Source organism: Oncorhynchus masou, chromosome 9, assembly GCF_036934945.1.
Source record: "Oncorhynchus masou masou isolate Uvic2021 chromosome 9, UVic_Omas_1.1, whole genome shotgun sequence".
NCBI lineage: Eukaryota > Metazoa > Chordata > Actinopteri > Salmoniformes > Salmonidae > Oncorhynchus > Oncorhynchus masou.
This window is the reverse complement of record NC_088220.1, coordinates 91,693,169-91,706,173: the sequence shown is the minus strand read 5'-3', so window position 1 is coordinate 91,706,173 and position 13,005 is coordinate 91,693,169. Positions and strand designations below refer to the sequence as shown.

Sequence of the window (13,005 nt, the reverse complement as noted above, 5' to 3'; positions counted from 1 at the left end):
GAACCTGGTGTTACTGTAGTGTTACTGAACCTGGTGTTACTGAACCTGGTGTTACTGTAGTGTTACTGAACCTGCTGTTACTGTGGTGTTATTGTGGTGTTAGTATACTGAATCTACTGTGTTACTGTGGTGTTGCTGTGCTGTTACTGAACTTGGCCTTCCTGGGGTCTCAGTGTGATTTTACTTTGTTGTTACTGTGTGTTAATGTGGTGTTATTTACCCAGGTATTATTGTGGTGTTACTAACCCTGGTGTTACTGTGGTGTTACTGTGGTGTTACTGAACCTGGTGTCACTGTGGTGTTACTGAACCTGGTGTTACTGTGGTGTTACTATGATGTTACTGTGCTGTTACTGAACCTGGTGTTACTGAACCTGGTGTTACTGTGGTGTTACTGAACCTGGTGTTACTGTGGTGTTACTGTGATGTTACTGAACCTGGTGTTACTGTAGTGTTACTGAACCTGGTGTTACTGAACCTGGTGTTACTGAACCTGGTGTTACTGAACCTGGTGTTACTGAACCTGGTGTTACTGAACCTGGTGTTACTGTGGTTTTACTGAACCTGCTGTTACTGTGGTGTTACTGTGGTGTTAGTATACTGCATATTCTGTGTTACTGTGGTGTTACTGTGGTGTTGCTGTGCTGTTACTGAACCTGGTGTTACTGAACCTGGTGTTACTGAACCTGGTGTTACTGAACCTGGTGTTACTGAACCTGGTGTTACTGTGGTTTTACTGAACCTGCTGTTACTGTGGTGTTACTGTGGTGTTAGTATACTGAATATACTGTGTTACTGTGGTGTTACTGTGGTGTTGCTGTGCTGTTACTGAACCTGGCCTTCCTGGGGTCTCACTGTGATTTTACGTTGTTGTTACTGTGTGTTACTGTGGTGTTACTTACCCAGGTATTATTGTGGTGTTACTAACCCTGGTGTTACTGTGGTGTTACTGTGCTGTTACTGTGCTGTTACTGAACCTGGTGTTACTGAACCTGGTGTTACTGTAGTGTTACTGAACCTGGTGTTACTGTGCTGTTAGTGAACCTGGTGTTACTGTGGTGTTACTGAACCTGGTGTTACTGTAGTGTTACTGAACCTGGTGTTACTGAACCTGGTGTTACTGTAGTGTTACTGAACCTGCTATTACTGTGGTGTTACTGTGGTGTTAGTATACTGAATCTACTGCGTTACTGTGGTGTTGCTGTGCTGTTACTGAACTTGGCCTTCCTGGGGTCTCACTGTGATTTGACTTTGTTGTTACTGTGTGTTAATGTGGTGTTATTTACCCAGGTATTATTGTGGTGTTACTAACCCTGGTGTTACTGTGGTGTTACTATGATGTTACTGTGCTGTTACTGAACCTGGTGTTACTGAACCTGGTGTTACTGTGCTGTTACTGAACCTGGTGTTACTGTGGTGTTACTGTGGTGTTACTGAACCTGGTGTTACTGTGGTGTTACTGTGGTGTTACTGAACCTGGTGTTACTGTGGTGTTACTGAACCTGGTGTTACTGTAGTGTTACTGAACCTGGTGTTACTGAACCTGGTGTTACTGTGGTGTTACTGAACCTGGTGTTACTGAACCTGGTGTTACTGAACCTGGTGTCACTGTGGTGTTACTGTGATGTTAGTATACTGAATATACTGTGTTACTGTGGTGTTACTGAACCTGGTGTTACTGTGGTGTTACTGAACCTGGTGTTACTGTGGTGTTACTGTGGTGTTAGTATACTGCATATTCTGTGTTACTGTGGTGTTACTGTGGTGTTGCTGTGCTGTTACTGAACCTGGTGTTACTGAACCTGGTGTTACTGAACCTGGTGTTACTGAACCTGGTGTTACTGAACCTGGTGTTACTGTGGTGTTACTGAACCTGGTGTTACTGTAGTTTTACTGAACCTGCTGTTACTGTGGTGTTACTGTGGTGTTAGTATACTGCATATTCTGTGTTACTGTGGTGTTACTGTGGTGTTGCTGTGCTGTTACTGAACCTGGCCTTCCTGGGGTCTCACTGTGATTTTACGTTGTTGTTACTGTGTGTTACTGTGGTGTTACTTACCCAGGTATTATTGTGGTGTTACTAACCCTGGTGTTACTGTGGTGTTACTGTGCTGTTACTGTGCTGTTACTGAACCTGGTGTTACTGTGGTGTTACTGAACCTGGTGTTACTGAACCTGGTGTTACTGAACCTGGTGTTACTGTAGTGTTACTGAACCTGGTGTTACTGTGCTGTTAGTGAACCTGGTGTTACTGTGGTGTTACTGAACCTGGTGTTACTGTAGTGTTACTGAACCTGGTGTTACTGAACCTGGTGTTACTGTAGTGTTACTGAACCTGCTATTACTGTGGTGTTACTGTGGTGTTAGTATACTGAATCTACTGCGTTACTGTGGTGTTGCTGTGCTGTTACTGAACTTGGCCTTCCTGGGGTCTCACTGTGATTTTACTTTGTTGTTACTGTGTGTTAATGTGGTGTTATTTACCCAGGTATTATTGTGGTGTTACTAACCCTGGTGTTACTGTGGTGTTACTGTGGTGTTACTGAACCTGGTGTTACTGTGGTGTTACTATGATGTTACTGTGCTGTTACTGAACCTGGTGTTACTGAACCTGGTGTTACTGTGCTGTTACTGAACCTGGTGTTACTGTGGTGTTACTGTGGTGTTACTGAACCTGGTGTTACTGTGGTGTTACTGTGGTGTTACTGAACCTGCTGTTACTGTGGTGTTACTGTGGTGTTAGTATACTGAATATACTGTGTTACTGTGGTGTTACTGTGGTGTTGCTGTGCTGTTACTGAACCTGGCCTTCCTGGGGTCTCACTGTGATTTTACGTTGTTGTTACTGTGTGTTACTGTGGTGTTACTTACCCAGGTATTATTGTGGTGTTACTAACCCTGGTGTTACTGTGGTGTTACTGTGCTGTTACTGTGCTGTTACTGAACCTGGTGTTACTGTGGTGTTACTGAACCTGGTGTTACTGAACCTGGTGTTACTGAACCTGGTGTTACTGTAGTGTTACTGAACCTGGTGTTACTGTGCTGTTAGTGAACCTGGTGTTACTGTGGTGTTACTGAACCTGGTGTTACTGTAGTGTTACTGAACCTGGTGTTACTGAACCTGGTGTTACTGTAGTGTTACTGAACCTGCTATTACTGTGGTGTTACTGTGGTGTTAGTATACTGAATCTACTGCGTTACTGTGGTGTTGCTGTGCTGTTACTGAACTTGGCCTTCCTGGGGTCTCACTGTGATTTTACTTTGTTGTTACTGTGTGTTAATGTGGTGTTATTTACCCAGGTATTATTGTGGTGTTACTAACCCTGGTGTTACTGTGGTGTTACTGTGGTGTTACTGAACCTGGTGTTACTGTGGTGTTACTATGATGTTACTGTGCTGTTACTGAACCTGGTGTTACTGAACCTGGTGTTACTGTGCTGTTACTGAACCTGGTGTTACTGTGGTGTTACTGTGGTGTTACTGAACCTGGTGTTACTGTGGTGTTACTGTGGTGTTACTGAACCTGGTGTTACTGTGGTGTTACTGAACCTGGTGTTACTGTAGTGTTACTGAACCTGGTGTTACTGAACCTGGTGTTACTGTGGTGTTACTGAACCTGGTGTTACTGAACCTGGTGTTACTGAACCTGGTGTCACTGTGGTGTTACTGTGATGTTAGTATACTGAATATACTGTGTTACTGTGGTGTTACTGAACCTGGTGTTACTGTGGTGTTACTGAACCTGGTGTTACTGAACCTGGTGTTACTGTGGTGTTACTGAACCTGGTGTTACTGAACCTGGTGTTATTGTGGTTTTACTGAACCTGCTGTTACTGTGGTGTTACTGTGGTGTTAGTATACTGAATATACTGTGTTACTGTGGTGTTACTGTGGTGTTACTGTGGTGTTACTTACCCAGGTATTATTGTGGTGTTATTAACCCTGATGTTACTGTGGTGTTACTGTGCTGTTACTGTGGTGTTACTGAACCTGGTGTTACTGTGGTGTTACTGAACCTGGTGTTACTGAACCTGGTGTTACTGTGGTGTTACTGAACCTGGTGTTACTGTGGTGTTACTGAACCTGGTGTTACTGAACCTGGTGTTACTGTGGTTTTACTGTGGTGTTACTGAACCTGGTGTTACTGAACCTGGTGTTACTGAACCTGGTGTTACTGAATCTGGTGTTACTGAATCTGGTGTTACTGAATCTGGTGTTACTGAACCTGGTGTTACTGAACCTGGTGTTACTGAACCTGGTGTTACTGTGGTGTTACTGTGGTGTTACTGAACCTGGTGTTACTGAACCTGGTGTTACTGAACCTGGTGTTACTGAACCTGGTGTTACTGTGGTGTTACTATGGTGTTACTGAACCTGGTGTTACTGAACCTGGTGTTACTGAACTTGGTGTTACTGAACCTGGTGTTACTGTGGTGTTACTGAACCGGGTGTTACTGAACCTGCTTTTACTGAACCTGGTGTTACTGAACCGGGTGTTACTGAACCTGGTGTTACTGAACCGGGTGTTACTGAACCTGGTGTTACTGAACCGGGTGTTACTGATCCTGGTGTTACTGAACCTGGTGTTACTGAACCTGGTTTTACTGAACCTGGTGTTACTGAACCTGGTGTTACTGTAGTGTTACTGAACCTGGTGTTACTGAACCTGGTTTTACTGATCTGGGTGTCCTGTGGTGTTACTGAACCTGGTGTTACTGAACCTGGTCTTACTGTGGTGTTACTGTGGTGTTACTGAACCTGGTGTTACTGAACCTGGTGTTACTGTAGTGTTACTGAACCTGGTGTTACTGAACCTGGTATTACTGTGATATTACCGTGCTGTTACTGAACCTGGTGTTACTGAACCTGGTGTTACTGAACCTGGTGTTACTGAACCTGGTGTTACTGTGGTGTTACTGAACCTGGTGTTACTGAACCTGGTGTTACTGAACCTGGTGTTACTGTGGTGTTACTGAACCTGGTGTTACTGAACCTGGTGTTACTGAACCTGGTGTTACTGTGGAGTTACTGAACCTGGTGTTACTGTGGAGTTACTGAACCTGGTGTTACTGTGGTGTTACTGAACCTGGTGTTACTGTAGTGTTACTGAACCTGGTGTTACTGAACCTGGTGTTACTGTGGTGTTACTGAACCTGGTGTTACTGAACCTGGTGTTACTGAACCTGGTGTTACTGAACCTGGTGTTGCTGAACCTGGTGTCACCTTGCTTTTCTCTCTCTGCACATTGTTTGTATATATCATTAATCAGCTGTCAGATTTGACAAATGATCCTGTCTGGACAGGATTTGTGTTTGGACAGGCAGGTACCCAATCAGATAGTTTTATTATGGTTGTGGACAGGGCTGGTAACTCAAGGATGCCCAGTCTTTGCTTAGAAGTTACTGTAGCCAAGGTTCTCTCAGTGACTGGACAGAAGATGCAGCTGGATGAATGACTGCAAAACAAACTGGAAGAGAGGAGGTGTCTGTATCTCTGCTCACTTGTAGCATTAAATTATCAACCGTTTCTTTAACTAGGCAAGTGTAACTGCTTCTATGAGTAGTGGGTGGAGTCAGGCGCAGAGAGCAGGTAGTTCAGAACGAGGATCTTTACTCCAAAAACAGTGAAAACGGACATGCCAAACACAAGGGTGCATAAAATACCCAGTCCAAACAAACAGGACTAAACTGTCCGGAAAAATAGAATCCACAAATAATCCAACACCATGAACAGAAAACAAGCCCGCACAAAAGCCGGCGGGCCTAGTGCCCTTAAATAGCCCACAAACAAAACTAAACTCAAAACAGGTGTAACCAACCAGACCAAACGAACAGAAACAAAAGGGAATCGATGGCAGTTAGTAGGCCGGCGACGACGACTGCAGAGCGCCGCCCAAACAGGAAGAGGCACCATCTTCGGCGGGATTCGTGACAGCAAGCTAGTTAATTCTTATTTTCAATCACAGCCTAGGAACAGTGGGTTAATTGCCTTGTTCAGGGGAAGAACAACATATTTTTACCTTGTCAGTTCAGGGATTCAATCTTGCAACATTTTGGTTAGAAGTCCAACGCTCTAACCACTAGGCAACCTGCTGGTTACTAGTCCAACGCTCTAACCACAAGTCTACGTGCTGGTTACTCGTCCAACGCTCTAACCACTAGTCTACCTGCTGCTTACTAGTCCAATGCTCTAACCACTAGTCTACCTGCTGCTTACTAGCCCAACGCTCTAACCACTAAGCTACCTACTGGTTACTAGTCTAACGCTTTAACCACTAGGTTACCTGCCACCAGTTACATATGTGTATAAATTAGAGGCCTATCTAATTCAGTTCATTCAGGTAACAACTGTGGAACCTGGCATGGGGTTTTAGCCCCAACACTTCTTTTTCACTCTCATAAAATTCCCTGGACATAGCTGTTTGACAAATTTGAATTAAGTCTCATTTAGGAATTTATCTATGTCAACACCTTGGAGAAAATAACCGTCACCAGGAAGGAAAGACGAACCTGGCAGCTTAGTTGGGCAGGGTTAAACACTGGGCTAAATACTGCAGGGTCAGGACAACATAACAGTCATTGCAGTGTTATAAACTGGGCAAAATACTGCAAGGTCAGGACAACATAGTGTGGTGCAAAATGATGTGTGTGTGTTTGCGTGTGTGTGTGTTTGCGTGTGTGTGTGTGTGTGTGTGCGTGTGTGTGTGTTTGCGTGTGTGTGTGTGTGTGTGCGTGTGCGTGTGCGTGACCGTGTGCGTGTATGTGAGTGCGTGTGCGTGTGCGTGTGTGCGTGACTGACAGAGGGATTGATGAGGCAGTGTTCTCATGTGTCAGCATACACGTGCATGCTGGTAAGGGTGTAGGCATGCTGTGTATATGCCTTCCTATTTCATCTGTTCTCTCCTTCTCAGCCTTCCCCCAGTGGATCAGCACGATAAACGACAGCCAGTTAGACAATGGAGATCAGCTGCACTGGGAGTGCAAGGCCAAAGGGATCCCTAGACCCACCTACCGCTGGCTCCGCAATGGAGAGTTGATCACACCACAGGTAATCACGAATGCACAGCATCATTTCAGCAATATACCCAGTTCTAGAATAGACAGCATGATTTCAGCAATATACCCAGTTCTAGAATACACAGCAATCATTTCAGCAATATACCCAGTTCTAGAATAGACAGCATGATTTCAGCAATATACCCAGTTCTAGAATACACAACATTATTTCAGCAATATACCCAGTTCTAGAATACACAGCATCATTTCAGCAATATACCTAGTTCTAGAATACACAGCATGATTTCAGCCATATACCCAGTTCTAGAATACACAGCATCATTTCAGCAATATATCCAGTTCTAGAATACACAGCACCATTTCAGCAATATACCCAGTTCTAGAATACACAGCATTATTTCAGCAATATACCCAGTTCTAGAATAGACAGGATCATTTCAGCAATGTAACCAGTTCTAGAATACACAACATTATTTCAGCAATATACCCAGTTCTAGAATACACAGCATTATTACAGCAATATACCCAGTTCTAGAATACACGGCATCATTTCAGCAATATACCCAGTTCTAGAATAGACAGGATCATTTCAGCAATGTAACCAGTTCTAGAATACACAACATTATTTCAGCAATATACCCAGTTCTAGAATACACAACATTATTTCAGCAATATACCCAGTTCTAGAATACACAGCATGATTTCAGCAATATACCCAGTTCTAGAATACACAGCGTCATTTCCGCAATATACCCAGTTCTAGAATACACAGCATCATTTCAGCAATATACCCAGTTCTAGAATACACAGCATCATTTCAGCAATATACCCAGTTCTAGAATAGACAGGATCATTTCAGCAATGTAACCAGTTCTAGAATACACAGCATCATTTCAGCAATATACCCAGTTCTAGAATACACTGCATCATTTCAGCAATATACCCAGTTCTAGAATGCACAGCAATCATTTCAGCAATATACCCAGTTCTAGAATACACAGCATGATTTCAGCAATATACCCAGTTCTAGAATACACAGCATCATTACAGCAATATACCCAGTTCTAGAATACACAGCATTATTTCAGCAATATACCCAGTTCTAGAATACACGGCAACATTTCAGCAATATACCCAGTTCTAGAATAGACGACAGGATCATTTCAGCAATGTAACCAGTTCTAGAATACACAACATTATTTCAGCAATATACCCAGTTCTAGAATACACAGCATCATTTCAGCAATATACCCAGTTCTAGAATACACAGCATCATTTCAGCAATATACCCAGTTCTAGAATAAACAGCATCATTTCAGCAATATACCAAGTTCTAGAATACACAGCATCATTTCAGCAATATACCCAGTTCTAGAATACACAGCATCATTTCAGCAATATACCTAGTTCTAGAATACACAGCATGATTTCAGCCATATACCCAGTTCTAGAATACACAGCATCATTTCAGCAATATACCCAGTTCTTGAATACACAACACCATTTCAGCAATATAAATCAGTTCTAGAATACACAGCATCATTTCAGCAATATACCTAGTTCTAGAATACACAGCATTATTTCAGCAATATACCCAGTTCTAGAATACACAGCAGCATTTCAGCAATATAAATCAGTTCTAGAATACACAGCATGATTTCAGCAATATACCCATTTCTAGAATACACAACACCATTTCAGCAATATAAATCAGTTCTAGAATACACAGCATCATTTCAGCAATATACCTAGTTCTAGAATACACAGCATGATTTCAGCCATATACCCAGTTCTAGAATACACAGCATCATTTCAGCAATATACCCAGTTCTAGAATACACAGCACCATTTCAGCAATATAAATCAGTTCTAGAATACACAGCATCATTTCAGCAATATACCTAGTTCTAGAATACACAGCATTATTTCAGCAATATACCCAGTTCTAGAATACACAGCACCATTTCAGCAATATAAATCAGTTCTAGAATACACAGCATTATTTCAGCAATATACCCAGTTCTAGAATACACTGCATCATTTCAGAAATGTAACCAGTTCTAGAATACACAACATTACTTCAGCAATATACCCAGTTCTAGAATACACAGCATGATTTCAGCAATGTACCCAGTTCTAGAATACACAGCATGATTTCAGCAATATACCCAGTTCTAGAATACACAGCATCATTTCAGCAATATACCCAGTTCTAGAATACACAGCATGATTTCAGAAATATACCCAGTACTAGAATACACAGCATCATTTCAGCAATATACCCAGTTCTAGAATACACAGCATCATTGCAGCAATATACCCAGTTCTAGAATACACAGCACCATTTCAGCAATATAAATCAGTTCTAGAATACACAGCATTATTTCAGCAATATACCCAGTTCTAGAATACACAGCATCATTTCAGCAATATACCCAGTTCTAGAATAGACAGGATCATTTCAGCAATGTAACCAGTTCTAGAATACACAACATTACTTCAGCAATATACCCAGTTCTAGAATACACAGCATGATTTCAGCAATATACCCAATTCTAGAATACACAGCATCATTTCAGCAATATACCCAGTTCTAGAATACACAGCATCATTTCAGCACTATACCCAGTTCCAGAATACACAGCATCATTTCAGCAATATACCCAGTTCTAGAATACACAGCATCATTTCAGCAATATACCCAGTTCTAGAATACACAGCATCATTTCAGCAATATACCCAGTTCTAGAATACACAGCATCATTTCAGCAATATACCCAGTTCTAGAATACACAGCATCATTTCAGCAATATACCCAGTTCTAGAATAGACAGGATCATTTCAGCAATGTAACCAGTTCTAGAATACACAACATTACTTCAGCAATATACCCAGTTCTAGAATACACAGCATGATTTCAGCAATATACCCAATTCTAGAATACACAGCATCATTTCAGCAATATACCCAGTTCTAGAATACACAGCATCATTTCAGCACTATACCCAGTTCCAGAATACACAGCATCATTTCAGCAATATACCCAGTTCTAGAATACACAGCATCATTTCAGCAATATACCCAGTTCTAGAATACACAGCATCATTTCAGCAATATACCCAGTTCTAGAATACACAGCATCATTTCAGCAATATACCCAGTTCTAGAATACACAGCATCATTTCAGCAATATACCCAGTTCTAGAATACACAGCATCATTTCAGCAATATACCCAGTTCTAGAATACACAGCATCATTTCAGCAATATACCCATTTAGAATGCACAGCATGATTTCAGCAATATAAATCAGTTCTAGAATGCACAGCATTATTTCAGCAATATACCCAGTTCTAGAATACACGGCATCATTTCAGCAATATACCCAGTTCTAGAATAGACAGGATCATTTCAGCAATTTTACCAGTTCTAGAATACACAACATTACTTCAGCAATATACCCAGTTCTAGAATACACAGCATGATTTCAGCAATATACCCAGTTCTAGAATAGACAGCATAATTTCAGCAATATACCCAGGTCTAGAATACACAGCATCATTTCAGCAATATACCCAGTTCTTGAATACACAGCATCATTTCAGCAATATACCCAGTTCTAGAATACACAGCACCATTTCAGCAATATAAATCAGTTCTAGAATACACAGCATTATTTCAGCAATATACCCAGTTCTAGAATACACGGCATCATTTCAGCAATATACCCAGTTCTAGAATAGACAGGATCATTTCAGCAATGTAACCAGTTCTAGAATACACAACATTACTTCAGCAATATACCCAGTTCTAGAATACACAGCATGATTTCAGCAATATACCCAATTCTAGAATACACAGCATCATTTCAGCAATATACCCAGTTCTAGAATACACAGCATCATTTCAGCAATATACCCAGTTCCAGAATACACAGCATGATGATTTCAGCAATATACCCAGTTCTAGAATACACAGCATGATTTCAGCAATATACCCAATTCTAGAATACACAACATCATTTCAGCAATATACCCAGTTCTAGAATGCACAGCATTATTTCAGCAATATACTCAGTTCTAGAATACACGGCATCATTTCAGCAATATACCCAGTTCTAGAATAGACAGGATCATTTCAGCAATGTTACCAGTTCTAGAATACACAACATTACTTCAGCAATATACCCAGTTCTAGAATACACAGCATGATTTCAGCAATATACCCAGTTCTAGAATAGACAGGATCATTTCAGCAATGTTACCAGTTCTAGAATACACAACATTACTTCAGCAATACACCCAATTCTAGAATACACAGCATCATTTCAGCAATATACCCAGTTCTAGAATACACAGCATCATTTCAGCAATATACCCAGTTCTAGAATACACAGCATCATTTCAGCAATATACCCAGTTCTAGAATACACAGCATCATTTCAGCAATATACCCATTTAGAATGCACAGCATGATTTCAGCAATATAAATCAGTTCTAGAATGCACAGCATTATTTCAGCAATATACCCAGTTCTAGAATACACGGCATCATTTCAGCAATATACCCAGTTCTAGAATAGACAGGATCATTTCAGCAATTTTACCAGTTCTAGAATACACAACATTACTTCAGCAATATACCCAGTTCTAGAATACACAGCATGATTTCAGCAATATACCCAGTTCTAGAATAGACAGCATAATTTCAGCAATATACCCAGGTCTAGAATACACAGCATCATTTCAGCAATATACCCAGTTCTAGAATACACGGCATCATTTCAGCAATATACCCAGTTCTAGAATAGACAGGATCATTTCAGCAATTTTACCAGTTCTAGAATACACAACATTACTTCAGCAATATACCCAGTTCTAGAATACACAGCATGATTTCAGCAATATACCCAGTTCTAGAATAGACAGGATCATTTCAGCAATGTAACCAGTTCTAGAATACACAACATTACTTCAGCAATATACCCAGTTCCAGAATACACAGCATCATTTCAGCAATATACCCAGTTCTAGAATACACAGCATGATTTCAGCAATATACCCAGTTCTAGAATACACAGCATCATTTTAGCAATATATCCAGTTCTAGAATACACAGCATCATTTCAGCAATATACCCAGTTCTAGAATACACAGCATCATTTCAGCAATATACCCAGTTCTAGAATACACAGCACCATTTCAGCAATATAAATCAGTTCTAGAATACACAGCATTATTTCAGCAATATACCCAATTCTAGAATACACAGCATCATTTCAGCAATATACCCAGTTCTAGGATACACAGCATCATTTCAGTAATATACCCAGTTCTAGAATACACAGCATGATTTCAGCAATATACCCAGTTCTAGAATACACAGCATTATTTCAGCAATATACCCAGTTCTAGAATACACGGCAACATTTCAGCAATATACCCAGTTCTAGAATAGACGACAGGATCATTTCAGCAATGTAACCAGTTCTAGAATACACAACATTATTTCAGCAATATACCCAGTTCTAGAATACACAGCATCATTTCAGCAATATACCCAGTTCTAGAATACACAGCATCATTTCAGCAATATACCCAGTTCTAGAATAAACAGCATCATTTCAGCAATATACCAAGTTCTAGAATACACAGCATCATTTCAGCAATATACCCAGTTCTAGAATACACAGCATCATTTCAGCAATATACCTAGTTCTAGAATACACAGCATGATTTCAGCCATATACCCAGTTCTAGAATACACAGCATCATTTCAGCAATATACCCAGTTCTTGAATACACAACACCATTTCAGCAATATAAATCAGTTCTAGAATACACAGCATCATTTCAGCAATATACCTAGTTCTAGAATACACAGCATTATTTCAGCAATATACCCAGTTCTAGAATACACAGCAGCATTTCAGCAATATAAATCAGTTCTAGAATACACAGCATGATTTCAGCAATATACCCATTTCTAGAAT

The 13,005-nt window shown here is 40.7% G+C and overlaps 1 protein-coding gene across 1 annotated transcript in view; it reads left to right on the top strand.

Moving 5' to 3' along the window:
- LOC135546750 (contactin-5-like) overlaps positions 1-13,005 on the top strand; it is a 436,013-nt gene that overhangs the window by 197,732 nt on the left and 225,276 nt on the right. Inside the window, exon 8 of the mRNA XM_064975401.1 lies at positions 6,910-7,046. Coding sequence (XP_064831473.1) covers positions 6,910-7,046 — 137 coding nt within the window. The remainder of the gene's footprint in view (positions 1-6,909; positions 7,047-13,005) is intronic.